We start from the raw sequence: 15,884 nt of genomic DNA on the forward strand, positions 1-15,884 counted from the left end.
ACTCCAAGTTAAAAACTTCTGTGGATAGATAGCTTTCCTACTTCTATTCCTTCCTTCCACCCAGCTGGCAGAGTGTCAATTCTGTCTGGACATTCCCACACAATTCTGGGAACCGGGAACCTATTCCTAGCTCTCAGGAAAAGTCAAAGTGATCAAATCCAAGTGTGGTAGTGCAAATCCCAGTAAGAGAAATGGCTTCCAGGTGAAACAGAATGGGCAGATTCGACAGCAGATGTTTCAACTTCTTCGCTCCCTGCAATGGACAGTCCTTTCCCCCTCTACAGAGTACTAATCTGGAAGTGAGAGCAGGGACAGATACAGAGTCACTTTGCAGTGTAGAAGCCAGTTCAGGGGCAAAGTAGATGACTTGGATGGCAGACTGAAGAGCTAGAGAGACCCTGGCAATTGCATAGTGCTCCGCCTGTCATCACTCCTAAACCTTCTCTTCTGTCTGGAGTTTCCTAACATAGGGTCAAAGTATCTTCAAGTCAATTTCACTAACATATGTTTTTGTCTGAAACCAAAAGCATGTGAATGAAAACATTCCATGGTAGGAGAGCCTGAAAATCAGTATTTAACTTTTGGGGAAACAGAGTCAGAAAAGCCTATAAAATCCTTGGAAGTTTTTTATTTTCAGTAAGGTACAATGGCAAAGTAACATTAAAAGTAACTATTAATGATGATTTAGAGAACTTCAGTGAATAAATAATCACAGAAATTAGTTTTCATTTACTAGCCACCTTTTTTTTTCCAAAACTCTTTATAATTTTCCTTTCCTATAGCTTAAAAGGAAATATACATTCCTTTCTAAGTTGGCAGATATTATGCAGACTTTTTTTTCTGTACCATCCAAACAGATTGTTCTTGAGTGATCACAGACACAGGACATTATGTTTGCCCTTGAGCCACCTCTAACAATCCCCTTATCCACAGCTCAGCTCCCTTCTTCTCATAGACACCAATGGTTTTAGGATAGGATTTATTTTTCTTCCTCTTTCCAAGCATTCCCAGGCCTTGGCAAAACAATTTCTCTTTGTCTTCTAGGCCATGCTTTTAACCCCCATTTCTTTCCCCAAACTCTAGTTTCACTTTTTTTTCCAAATTGATATATACACACGTGATTCACACAAGAACTTACACTGGAACTGAAGATAAGTAGAGAGTACCACAGTAACAGCCCACAAATAAAATTTTATCTAAGGAGAACTTGTGTCTGGGTGGAGTGCCAATTGTACCTCCTTACCTTCACTGTTTCTTCTGTTACATTTTTATCAAATTTTGAGGCCGCGCACTGGTTCATTCGATGTAAGAATGCCTGCATGAAACAAGAAAAATAATGTTAGGAAAATAAAATAACTGGATGTTGATCAGAATTTGAAAGATTTTACAAGAAACCAAAGTTTAAAAACCCAATAGCTGTTGGTCCTACATGGAAATAACATTTCCTTTATATTTAGGGGACAGGGCTGAAAGTGATTACATATATATGGATTAAATTTATCCGCCAGGGGCCTCCCCAGGGGCGCAGCAATTGAGCGCTGGGTTGCGAGGCTGCCCGCAGCCTCTGCAGCGCCAGTTCGATCCCCGGGTCCCACATGGCGCGCAGACTTCTCCTGCCACCTGCTGCTCCCCTCAGCAGTGTACTTCGTCCATCTGTCTGTTCTGCTCCCCGCTCTGGCTCTGGTGAATTCTCTCACCCTCCTGCGCTTCTGACTGTACCCAGTGCTTGTATAAATAAATAAATAAATCTTAAAGAAATAAAGAAATAAAGAAATAAATTTATCCACCAGGGTCTCAAAGTTCTGTGACAAACATTTAAAGTCAGATGTTTCCCAAACTTTTAAATATTGTGAAGCATAAAAGAACAAAATGATATTGCTAACGAAAAACAAAAGAGTCAGAAAATCTAAAGCCACCCCTTTAGAACTGAGAAACATTGAGGGAAAAGGTGGAAGGGTGGGAGGAGGAGGGAAATGGGAGAAGAGGAAGAGGGAGACAGACTCTTCGAGAAATAATCAAAGACCTCTCTTTTCCTCCCATCTCCTTCCCCAAAGTTTCAGGAAGCCATAATATGAATTTCTGGGATCAGGTGAGATTTCTCCATAGCCCTGTGGCTGGCAAATAACTTCATTAGTAATTCAAAGTATTGTGAGTTCTTAAATGGTCTTTAAGCTTTGATCTATTACTAAATGCACTAATATTTTTGCAAAGAAAAAGAGAGCAGAATGATTGATTTATAGTGGGCCTTTAAAATAATGTTTAGAAGGAAAAGAAGAGATGTTTTCACCAGAAAAATGGACACTGTCCATTACCAATCTAGTGAGCAGGACAAATCATTGCTTCCTTTTTCTGACTTGCAGGCTCTGCACATTACCTGCCCAATCAGGGTATGACTGCGCAGACCACCAGCTCCCAAGACACAAAGAAGCTCTAAGGAATCTGTGAATGTTGTATCCAGCAAATGAAAACTAAGGCATGAACCCCATTTTTGACATGCTACATTTACAAATATTTAAGAGATCAAAACCTAGGATTGTTGATAATGTTCCAAAATTATTACCTTCAAGACACTACTAATAAGGATATAAAATGGCACAATTCTACCGAGGACAACTTGATGTCACATCTCAAATTTTTGAACAGCTATTCCCTTTAACCTAGCAATTCTAGAATTTAATCCAAGAAAACATACAGACAATGGATTTCAGTCTTGTACACAACTGAAATGTCCATCAATAAATGAGCCATTTAATACATTATGATACATTATAGATCATGATGTGAAAGTATAATCATAAATGGACTGTAATGAAAATTACATAGCCCTAAGTGCATGTACAGCAGAGGTCTATGAAATAATGCTTGGTGAAAAAATTTACCCAATGGCTTGCATGATATATACATACAAGCAGACAAGCAGGTATACACATATACAAATGTGTAATGTCTGTGCATTCATGCTGAGGAAAAAATAGCATATACAAAAATGGAAACACAGGTTACCTCCAGATGGGGTTGGAAGGCAACCTTTGTATACTTTTTAATTTTCAGAATACGTGACTATGAGCATGTTAAAAATTTTGTAAAAAGAAAAACAAAGCTATTTCAAATAAATGAAACAAATAAGACACTAGACCTTACTCCCAGCACTAATTTTAGCACAGTCATTACTCCTGACTGAATCAGTTCAAATTTCAAATTCCATAACTACAGAGCCAAATAAGTACTAGCAGTCTCAACTGAATGAAATAATTCAGTTGAATTAAATAAAATGAATAAGAAAGTATTGAATGTCAGCTTTTTTTTTATTGGAAACATGTGATATCATTTTTAGAACTATTATCTAAAGTTAGGTATACTGGTCCTCCCCAGTGGCCTTAAGGGAGGGGGTGAAGTCTCAGCGCTCTCTCTGCTATAGCCTAAGTTAGATCCCCAGCCAGGGAGCTAACCCACATGGCACAGCAGACCTCTGCTGTCTCACCTGCTGCTCCCCTTAGCAGCATATTTCAGTAAATCTGCCTGTTCTGCTCTCCATTCTGTGTCTGGTGAATCCTCTCAACCCCAGCACTTCTGGCCTACATCCCAGATCTTGTATACAAAAATGAAAAATAAATAAATAAAGCTAGGTATAATTGGCAATGGAAAGAGATTTCGAATTGCTTGACTTTTAAGTGTCCATTTTGATTAGTATTAGTCTGGTCAATTTTTAATTTTAGTTTTGATTTTTTTTAATATTTTCCCACATACTCATACCAAAAATGCTCTTTAGCTCTTTCCACTTAATCTTAAAATAGCCTGGGTGGTTTAGTTGCCTAGTTTACATTTCATATTGACCACATAGTAAACAGGTAACTTCTCGTGCAAGCAAAATTTAAACTTTACCTCTACAGTTATAAACCTCTTCTTCATAAACAGAATCCAGGCACATTCTTAAATCAATAAACTAAATTAGGATGTAGTAAAAATGGTTCAAAATATAAGTTAGAATGGAACATAAAAACTAGTAAACTATATCTTTATCTGATTTTTTATCTTCCATGACAATATAGAACTTTCTGTTCAACTGTACACAAAAGAAAACCTGGAACTTGTAAGCATTTCTGACCAAGCATTTATGTTTCCTGAGAGGCTCATTTTATACAACAGCGAGGGCAGATTTTAGATAGGTTGCTGAGAGTGCAAAATCATGAAAACTGACATTTTTTATAAAATAAGTAAGCCTTCCTTCCTGAAGATAAAGATAAATAATGTGTTTTCAGAATCATCCTTTAACAGCCCTCATCTACCTTTCAGAGGTTGGCAAATGGTACATTTAATCTTTCCCAGATTAATCAAGGAAGTACTGATACCCAAGTTAAAAAAAAAAAAAGTGAGAGATTTAATGTGCTGTTTTATCTCTGCACTCATTCATTCCCACTGGTCCAGAATTTCGTAAGTAAACTTCTTCAAACTTCAGCTATATCATCTTCAGTTTATACAAATATGTTGTAAAAGATACTGGGAAATAATGTTTCATGTCCACAGTTCTCAAACTTTTCTTGTGAATAACACTTGGAGAGTTTCTTCCAAATATAGATTCCCTGACGCTATCCCCAGAAAATCTGATTCAGCAGATTAGGTTAGGACCCAGAAATAGGCGTTTTGAGCAAGCTACCTTATTGATTCTGATGCAGTTGGTCCAGAGAACCACATTCTAATGAATATTCCTTTACATTCATTCTTTTTTTAAAAAAGATTTTATTTAATATGCATACAAGAACTGGGGTGTAGGCCAGAGGTGTGGGGAGTGAGAAGATTCACCAGAGACGAAGTGGGGAACAGAACAGGCAAATTGACTGAAATACACTGCTGCGGGGAGCAGCGGATGAGACAGATGAGGTCTGCTGCGCCATGTGTGTTAGCTCCCTGGCCAGGGATCAAACTCAGGTCTCAGTGGTGATAGCAGGATAGTGCTGAGACTCAACCCCTCTACAACCAGGGAGGCCCCCTTTACATTCATTCTTTCACAGACTGAAGAAACAGACCTTGAGAAACAAATACATGAGTCTCAATGAGAAAAGGGGGTCACTTACTTCATCTTCACTTTCAACTCCATGTCATACCCCCTCTATGCACAACATCCTCTTGGCTCAGCCACTGACAGTTTCTGATACCCCACCAGAGTACAGGTTGACAATGAATATGATTATACAATATGGGCTGTGTCACAGGTTACAACAATCTCTGCTATCTAGGGAGATGCAGAGCCAGATATGTTGGACTAAGTAGCATCTAAAGGAAGTAGGATTCGCATGTCCTACTTCCCTCCCATGTCCCTCTAGCTTATAGGTTCCTTGATGTGAAGTCTGCCAACATCCCCCTAATCATTATTCTGCACAACATATTCTAAATATCACTCTAGTCATAGCTGCTTTTTTCCCCACTCAGAGATTAGAGTTCTTCATCTTCTTTTCAATTTGCTCCATATTGTTTTCATCTTATCAGGTATTTGGTAAAATATGTTAAGTTTTTAATTAGAGTTTAAGAAAGCTGAAAATGTTACAACTTTGCTACCAAGAAATCGAAGAAGGAAGAAAACCCATTGAGATATAATAGGGAGATGATAGCAATCTAATCTCTCCTTTCCCCTTTGTCTGCCCATCTCAGAAGTAAAGCAAAGTCATGATGAGTTTTATTCTCAGGATACATTTGCTTATTTTTTAATTTCCATGAACTAAATATCTCCCTCAACTCACTATTGTCATTTCCATTCTTTTCATCACTCAGGCACACACAGATCACTGTCACAGATTTTTAAAGTTTACACCTTTAATTCTAATGCCTGATACGAATCTGTATTTCATAACACCATATAGGCACTACACCCTTATCACCCCTACAAATACTCAACATTCAGAATGAATGTCAGTTTGTTCTGTCACCTTGAAAATGTGATTACTTGGGCCTCCCAGGTGGCACAGCGGTTGAGCGCTGGGTTGCGAAGCTGCCCGCTGCCTCTGCAGCGCAGGTTCGATCCCCGGCTGCTCCCGGCCACCGGAGGAGGGTCCCACATGGTGCGCAGACCTCTCCTGCTGCCCACTGCTCCCCTCAGCAGTGTACTTCGGTCCTTCTGCCTGCTCTGTTCCCCGCTCTGGCTCTGGTGAATTCTCTCACCCTCCCGCACTGTACCCAGTGCTTGTATAAATAAATAAATAAATCTTTAAAAAAGAAAAAGAAAATGTGATTACTTAACATGGATAGAGATGGGCAAAGCATATATATAAAAGTAAAAAAGGGAAAATTTTAAGAGTGTCTACTCTGTTACAGGAAAATACATACTCATTTCATGAAAATATGTTGGAAAAAATAATAGCAGTAATATTTTTCCTTTACCCCTTGAGCTAAAAACAGTATCATCACATCCAAATTCTTCAGAAAATAATCATTTTGTTTTGTTTTGATTTGTTTTGTCTTCCTGAGCAATATACAAAGTCCTAATAAACAAAAAGACTTGTCATTGAAGTTTGACTGAACAAGTGGTAGATAGGGGTGTCCTTTTATTGGAATGGGGAAGTCTGAAGGAGTGGCTTTGAGGATGGGAGAATCAGTTTGTTCTGATTTTGAGGTGTTTGTTAGACACCAACATAGAGATCTTAGCTGTACTGACATGAGATTCTCAGAGGAGACGGGGGATGAAGGTGAAATGTTAAGTGACCCTGGCATGAAGATGCAACTCAGGAAAAGTTAACACAGAGAGAAGAGATGACTGGCTACATTTCACTGGCAAGAGCATGTAGATGGAGAAGACATGAAACATCAACATTTAAAGGTCAAATAGAAGAGAAACCAAAGAAGTCGGTATAGTTGGAGCAAATCCAGGAGACTGTGGTCTCAGAAAAGCCAGGAGAAGAAGGGTTTCAGGAAAGAGGGCGTGGTCAACAGTTTTAACAGAACAAAGAAATCAAGTAAGGTACAAAAGGATCCATGACTGCAGGTAGCAGAACTCAGTCACTGGGCATCCTGACCACAGCAACCTCAGTGGACTGGATTACCCAGGAAGTGGAGGATGAGGAAATGGAGGCAATAATCATAGAAAAAGTTAAAATTTTTAAAGTTTTCTGAGAAAGGGGAAAAAGATATGGAGGTGGATTTATCAAGGGAGGGTTTATTTTTCACACTAAAAAATACTCTATTCATCCTTCAAGCATATGTTGTCATCCTCAGTATCCTACCACTGAAACACTTCATATTCGCTCCAGCCCACTGGCTCTCTCCCTTTCCTGAATACCTACTGATTCCTTTTTTTTTTAAGATTTATTTATTTATACAAGAATTGGGGTACAGGTCAGAGGCACGGGAGGGTGAGAGAATCCACCAGAGACAGAGTGGGGAGCAGAGCAGCAGATGGAACAAAGACACTGCTGAGGGGAGCAAGCAGCGAGACAGGAGAGGTCTGTCCTGTCATGTGGGTTTCTCCCTGGCCGGCCAGGGACTGAACCCATGCTGCAGAGGCTGCAGACAGCTTCACAGCACTGTGGTCAACCCGCTGCGCTACCGGGGAGGCCTGATTCCCATTTTTTAAGAAGGATTCCTTACTTAACATGAGAAGAAAAGTAATGGACATACATATTGTAGTGTTAATATCTGTAAATTTAAATACATGCTAAAAATAAACTGCTAGAAAAAAAGTTCAACAATGTTAATGCTACTTGCCAGATACTGTGCTTCGCAGTGGCTCTTATACATTTTACATAGGGCTTTTGTCTACATTTAAGTTAGGTAAACCAAGAGTTGTTATTTATGTGTATCATATCTATTAGTACACATATTAGAAATTAAAACTAAAAGAAGTTTAATATTTACTGAGTCAATAAATTAACCTATTTATAAATTCATTTCAAAATAAAAATGATACTATTTCATGTTAACATATGTAACTATTTTTTTTTTAAGATTTATTTATTTATACAAGCACTGAGTACAGTCAGAAGCGTGGGAGGGTGAGAGAATTCACCAGAGCCAGAGCGGGGAGCAGAGCAGGCAGAAGGACCTAAGTGCACTGCTGAGGGGAGCAGCGGGCGGCAGGAGCAGTCTGCGCGCCATGGGGGACCCTCACCGGAGGCTGGGGATTAAACCGGCACTGCACAGTACTCAACCGCTGCGCGAAGGAGAGGCCCCATATATGACTATTTTTTAAGGAAACAGAGGTATCATTTTAACTGATTTCAAACTTTATTTAATTAGTTATTTATTTATTTAATAGAAGAACTGGGTGTAGACCAGAGGTGCAGGTGCTAAGAGGATTCACCAGAGACGGAGTAGGGAGCCCAACAGGTGGATTTACTGAAATACACTGCTAAGGGGAGTAGCGGGCGAGACAGAAGAGGTCTGCTGCACCATATGTGGGTTATCCCTGGCAGGGGATCGAATTCAGGCGCAGTGGTGATTTTGTGTTAGTGCTGAGACTTAACCCCTAGGCCACTAGAGAGGCCCTCTGACATATTTTTATGAGAATCAGCATTCTTTCCCAAAAAAATTTCAGTGAGAAGTGTGTCACTGTTTTATATGACTGCAAATTTCTTTAATGTCTATCTTAATAGAAGATAGTTGGATTCTCGTGTATGTTTGAATTTTGGGATATACTGCATTGCTGGAATTACATGAAGAAAATCCAACCTAACACAGATATGTCGTTGGAAAAGTGAGAAAGAACGTTCGTTGCTATGACATTTTCAAATAACGTGGCTACTCATCTTTAATACAACACCAAATTCAGTAAGCGATAAGTTCTTAAAAGTTTGCATGATGTGGAATCTAAGTGCATTCTAAGGAATATAAGTGAACTTTATGTTCTATGTTACACTAAAATCAAGATCTATCTTACAGTTGGAAAGAATCATTTATCCATGCATGATTATTTAATAGTAATTTATAGAAATGTGCATATATTCCAAATATTAACACATTTCATTACACAATAGCAAAATAAAACACATCACATTTTTCAATAACAGTATCCAACTCAATAGCAGAGTCTTTAGTTTTAGGAAGTCAACAAGCTCACAGTGACAGACACAAATTTTCCAAAATTTCTAAATTCACAAAAAAACTTGATTTCATCATCACCAACAAATATTTTTGATTGTTTTCCTTGAAGTAATAGGAAAACAATTCTTTTTTTTTAAAAAAAAATAGGTCAAATATCCAAAATCACTGAAAATGAAACCATAGTTTGTCATGCAATTGTTATTTCTAGTAAATATGATGTTCCATAGCAACTCAACAATCACACAGTTGCTTTCCTTGCAAAAACTACTATAATATTTGCATATACAACAGAAGTACTTAAGTGTTCTTCCCATTTCATCATACAGAATATTAAAAAAATAAAATACACTTGGGGCCTCCCTGGAGGCACAAGGGGTTAAGACACAACCTATGAAGCTGTGCGCAGCCTCTGCAGCACGAGTTCGATCCCTGGCCAGGGAGTTACTCACATGGCGCAGCAGACCTCTCCTGACTTGCTCGCTGATCCCCTGAGCAGTGTACTTTGGTCAATCTGCTTGTTCTGCTCCCCACTCTGTCTCTGGTGAATCCTCTGACCCCCACACACACCTCTGGCCTGTACCCCAGCTCTTGTATGCGTAAATAAATAACTTTAAAAAAAATTTAAAAATAAAAAAAATACACTCAAGAGTCAGGATTTAATAAAATTAATAATTTTTACAATTTTATCAACACACTTTTAAGCCAAACTGGCTTTCTTCTTCCACCCTCCAAGAGTAGGTGTCAGGGAAGTTATAGTGATGACTAATACAGTCTGGGGCCACTGCTTTGATTCATATGAAGATGTTAGCAGTTCTATACACCATTGCTTTTATACCATCAAAGCAAATATCAGTGCAGTTTATTAAGAAAAAGCAAATTGACATGAAAATAGTACACCACCAAACATATGAACAATGAAAGAAATAACTGCTACACTATGCTTCATTAAAATTAAAACTACTGTTCTGTGGACACTGCCAAGAGAATAAGAAAACAAGCCAGACTGGGAGAAAATATTTGCAAAAGATGTGAGTGATAAAAAGAGGATTATCAAAAATATACAAAGAACTTTTAAAATTCAGCAATAATGAGATGATTAACTTGATTAAAAAATAGGCAAAACACTGAACACCTCACCAAGGAAAATAAAGTGATGATAAATAAGCATATGAAAGAATGCTCACATTTAGTCATGAGGCAACTGCTAATGAAAGCAACAATAAGGTACAGCTATATCTCTACTGAAATGGTCAAAGTCTAAAATACCAAAGTCTGACAATACCAAAGGCTGACAAGGATGTGGACAATACCAACTCATTCACTGTTGGTGGGAATGAAAATGCCACAGTCACTTTAGAAGACAGTTTGGCAAATTCTTACCATACATATTCTTTTTTTAAAAGATTTATTTATACATACAAGAACCAGGGTACAGCCCAGATTTGTGGGAGGGTGAGAGGATTCACCAGAGACAGAGCTGGGCACACAGCAGGCCGACTGACCTAAATACACTGCTGAGGGGAGCAGCGGGCAAGACAGGAGAGGTCTGCTGCGCTATGTGGGTATCTCCCCAGCCAGTGGGGATCGAACCTGCACTTCAGAGGCTGCGGACAGCTTCACAGCAATGTGCTCAACCGCCTGCGCCACCAGGGAGGCCCCCATACATATTCTTACCATACAATCCAGCAACCGTTCTCCTTAGAAATTAACAAAATGAGCTGAGCCATTATGTACATCAAAACCTGTGCATGGATGTGCATACCTGTTGTGTTCATAACTGCCATATTTGGAAGAAACCAAAATGTCCTTCAGCAGGTGAATGAATAAATAAGCTGTGGTACATTTGGACAATATGACTCAGTATTAGAAAGAAATGAGTATGATCCAGCTCCTCCCTCTTTCTGTCTGATTCCAATTTCCCCATTCTGGACCACAGCCCAACCACAGCACCTTCCTGCTCCTCCCCACACATGCCACACTTAGCGCCTCTCACAACCTGCTTCCTCTGCCTGAAACATTCCTCTTCTGGCTGTCTCCCACTGTCACTCAAATCTCAGTCGCTACCTCCTCAGTCTAACATGTCCCCTCCCCCACTCCCATCATGTCCTACCTTCCACGTTACTTTGTTTACCCAATAGCAATCACCACTCCTCCAGGACCTATTTTAGATGTTTGTTTGTTACCAGCCTCTCACATTGGAAGAGGAGATCCCTGAATGTGGAGTAAGTGTGTTATATTCACTAGGATATCCCCAGAACCTAGAACAATGCCTGGCACTTGGTATGCTCTCAATAATCTTTTTTTTTTCCCAAAGATTTATCTATTTATGCATACAAGAGCTGGGGTACAAGCCAGAGACGCAGGGAGTAAGAGGATTCACCAGAGACAGAGTGGGGAACAGAACAGGCAGACTGACTGAAATACACTGCTGAGGGGAGTGGCAGGCGAGACAGGAGAGGTCTGCTGCGCCATGTGGGTAGCTCCCTGGCTGGCCAGGGATCAAACTCATGCTGCAGAGGCTGTGGCTTGCTTCATAGTGCAATGCTTAACCCCCTGTGCCACCAGGGAGGCCCTCTCAATAATCTTTAGGAGAATGAGAGTAGAATTTTTTTCTTAACTAGATACTTCTTATTTCTAAAGACCACTAGACCGTATAGTATTAATTTCCTATTATACTGTCTTCCCAATATTCAATAGCAATTTGGAAGATAAGGATATCACATAATCTTTTTCTTTTCCATCACTATTTACCAGCATTTCTCAAGCTGACACTACTGCCATGTGGGGCCAGACAAATCTTGGCTGTGGAAATTGTCCTAGACATTTTCAGTTCCATGGCCTCTGCCTACTAGATGCCAGTTCCAACCACTACCCCTAGTTGTGAGAACCTAAAATGTCTCCAAATATTGTCACACGTCTACCCTACACCCCCACAGTTGAGAAACTCTGGCAAATATAATCTCAAACCACCTATGGTAGTGCCAAGTAAATTTACAAATCTGAGGCTGAAGGCTTTTGAATTTCTACCCCCACTGGGCTATATTATAACGATAAATGATTTCATGTGTCTAGCTTTTTGCTTAGTCCAATATTTCTCTCTGTAGTCTGCTTGTTTCAGTAATTTTGTTAGATAATGAATAAAAAGTCAAACACATTTTTATAAACATTATGATTAGGGAGAATTTATGTTTAAATTTTTTTCTCAACTAGTTATTTTATCTCCTTCTGTAGTGTCTTTCCCATTCAAACACAATGAACAAAAATTACAAAATATTTAGTTTTCATATCCACTCTCTGCCAGACTTTAAGCCCCTACAAAATATGTTCAGCAATTTTTCATCTTTGGAACAGACAGTAGTTTGTCCCTAGGCTGCCCTGACAACACTCCATTCATACAAAACTCCAAAAGTTTATGAGTCTAGGAAATCATTTGTTAATAATCTTCACAGGCATGGAAGTCATTCTTTAAGCCATTAAAATATATACATACCACAGCTGGATAGGTATTTAAAGATCAGTTATCCCTAAACAGTGTGTCAAGATTCTCAGTGAAAGCCCTTGGTTGCTATTTCCATATGATTCAGAACCAAAAGGATTTTTTGTGTCAGTTGTTGATGAACTTTTAGTATATGTTCAATTTCTGCCCAAAAAACAGCTTACTCTTTTTCATAACTATTAATTCAAAGAGACATCACTATCATCAGAGGGCCTAGTTGAAGGTAATTTTTCATTATATACCATCCAGACATTTTTTTATTTTATACATTTTTTACATCTTTTTCATTTTTACACAATGTATGCATTTTCATCTTGGTTATAGTCCCCATACAATTCCCAGCCCACTTGTTTTGATCCTACTCCCTCGTCCCCCACCCGTAGTATGTCTGGTTTATAGTTGCTTGTTGACTGAAACTTTCCCAGGATTGAATAATTAAAACATTATTTAGTATCTTCTGTTTGACCTAATATGCCAAGAGACAGCATGACAGAAGTGTGTTCTTCAGGAATTTTCAGGAGAAAGAATTTATCATAAATTAATTTATTCAGTAACTACACACAGTCCAAGATTTCAAAGATGTTTAACAGTAAAGTATCTGGAAAGTCAATTGTAGAATTTGACAGGAAATGAAAAAGAAATCATAGCCCAATATCAATGGAATGATGGCTATATACAAAAGTGTTAAAGTAAAAGTAAAAATTAGGAAAGTTTTTGGGATAGTTAAAATGAAATAATTCAATAAATGCAAAGTTCTCTGGTGTGTCTTTTCTTAATTTTTAATGTTTTTTGTTTGTTAAGTTGTTTCATAAGTTTAACTTATAGGAGTTTTTTTTGTAATTCAATTTCTACAAGTCATCTTACAGCTGAGCCTGTAAAAATAGGAATATTATCACTGTATTGGCCTAAAGAACAAGTCAAAGATATTATTGAACATAGGGATATTATTTAACATAGCACAGTGTGGTTAAAACATTGATTCAACTGATTCAATATGAAGGAAAAAAAGCAGTCACATGAAAGTCAATAATTAGTGTCTCCTTAAGCAGTAAGAAAAAAGTCAACATGGGCCCACATTCTTGAGTGGTAACAACAGGCGGAACAAAGGCATCCACGTGTTCCCTTCATTTTTACAGTTATTACTACTCCCCATTATCTTACCCCAAACTTAAATGTTAGCTGTTATTTAGTCTCATAGTAATGTTAATATTTCCCATACAAAGTCCATTTTACTCATTTTTGTGACATAGAGATCTCTGTAGTTATTTCAATTGTCATCCACAGTCTTGAGGTTTTGCCAATACCTGTTAGCACTTATGAATTAATATTGATTATTCCAGAGTATTAAGTTTCCAAATGGCATTTGATCTTAAAATGTTTTAGTGAAAAAACACTCAAAATGAGAGAGAAAATAACTTTAAAAAAAGAAGAAAACCGTGCCTATTTATTTAAAGCTTAGTTTGCCAAGGAACTGAAAATTAAATTAGATGCTAATTCTTAGAAGTCATATTTTCTTGAAACAACTCTGGAAGCTATGTACACAACTAGTTTTCTCAAAGACTGAAACAGCTCTATGCCCTTTATTTTAATCTATTAAACATTTTTTCATAAAATTGCTTTTTGGCAATAAATTTTCTTGGTTTCTACAGTCCAAGTATCCATTTGATTTATGATGATCTTGTGTTCCTTGTATTGTTTTGGGTGATTTATGTCTATTTCCGGAATGGATAGGGATACACATAGGGATATACCAAACCCTAGGGAGAAATCAACTAAAGTAAATAAGATTAAGAAGTGCACAATGTTTACAGTCAGCTGTTTTGAAATCCCTCAAAAATAATCCTTCAAGTTCCTTCCCCCACACACCTAGAAACACCTACCCACACACTTACCTCCTGGTCATGGAGAAAGGTAGCTCAGACCTGCAACAAGCATTTATGAAGCCAAAGATTCTAAGCATTAAATTTCTCACTCATTAAATGCGGCTAATAATATCTATCTCACAGAAAGGTAAAGAGACTACATAGAGTTAATTTTCATTGGCACTATGCACAGCAGAGGTGCATAAATAGGACCAGATAAATGTTAACTGATAATTCTGCTACTACCGTTACAACCAAAGCTATAGTTCTACTACTTATGCAGTAGATGTAATTATTACAAACACTAGAGAAATTAAAAAAAAGGGGAGGTGGGTAAAGTGATCCAGCAATTCTAGTTCTGGATATTTATCTGAAGAAAATGAAAATGCTAACTCAAAATTATATCTGCACCCCTGTGTTCACTGCAGCATTATCTATAATAACCAAGTCACGAAGCAAGCTAGGAGTCCACTCTCCGTTGGTGAGTAAGTAGATGAAGAAAATGTGATGTCTACAGTCATGTGCTGTATTGATGTTTGGGTCAACAAGTACACTAACTATGGCATTCACACAACAACAAAAGTGCCTAGAAGCACATTTCTAAAAAGTATCCCATCAGAAAACAATGTATGCTTGCATATGTGTGTGTGTCATAAAAAAATAAGGAAAGCTTGTCATTTGTGACAACATGGAAAGGCCTTAAGGGCATTATAGCTGAATGAAGTTAGTCAGAGAAAGACAAATATCATATGATCTCACATGGGATTTAGATTCCATGTGGAATCTAAATGAAAATATAGAACTCATAAATACAAAGAACAGATTGGTGACTGCAAGAGATGGGGATGGTGGAGGGGGGTAAGCAACATAGACAAAGATAGTTAAAAAGCACAAATTTCCAGTTATAAAACATATATAAAGGATATAATTTATAATGTTGAATAATACTGTACTATACATTTAAGAGTCACTAAGAGTAGATCTTAAAAGTTCACAAGAATAATTTTGTAACTATATGTGTTGATAAAAGTTAACTTGTCTCATTGTGGTGATCACTGCAGAGATATTGAACTACATTTCACACCTGCATACATAATGTGATATGTAAATTACTTATCAATTTAAAATTGAAAATAATATTTTGGGCCTCCCTTGGTGGCACAGCAGTTGAGAGCTAGGCTGCGAAGCTGCCAGCAGCCTCTGCAGCACCGGTTCGATCCCCAGCCACCGGTGAGGGTCCCACATGGCGCACAGACCTCTCCTGCTGCGCCCGCTGCTCCCCTCAGCAGTGTATTTCGTCAGTCTGCCTGTTCTGTTCCCCGCTCTGGCTCTGGTGAATTCTCTCACCCTCCTGCGCTTCTGACTGTACCCAGTGCTTGTATAAATAAATAAATAAATCTTTAAAATATATATATATTTTAAAAAACTTGAAAGAGTAAGGGCTCTCTCTTGCTTGCTCTTTCTCTCTCTCTTTATCACTCTCCCCCCCCCCTTTCTAT

The 15,884-nt window shown here is 38.2% G+C and overlaps 1 protein-coding gene across 1 annotated transcript in view; it reads right to left on the reverse strand.

Annotated features, from left to right (window-relative positions):
* Window positions 1-15,884, reverse strand: part of PREX2 (phosphatidylinositol-3,4,5-trisphosphate dependent Rac exchange factor 2) — a 261,162-nt gene that overhangs the window by 190,531 nt on the left and 54,747 nt on the right. The window contains exon 2 of the mRNA XM_037505649.2: window positions 1,244-1,315. Within this exon, the coding sequence (XP_037361546.1) occupies window positions 1,244-1,315 (72 nt within the window). The remainder of the gene's footprint in view (window positions 1-1,243; window positions 1,316-15,884) is intronic.

This window comes from Talpa occidentalis, unplaced genomic scaffold (assembly GCF_014898055.3).
Source record: "Talpa occidentalis isolate TD23 unplaced genomic scaffold, MPIMG_talOcc4v2.1, whole genome shotgun sequence".
NCBI lineage: Eukaryota > Metazoa > Chordata > Mammalia > Eulipotyphla > Talpidae > Talpa > Talpa occidentalis.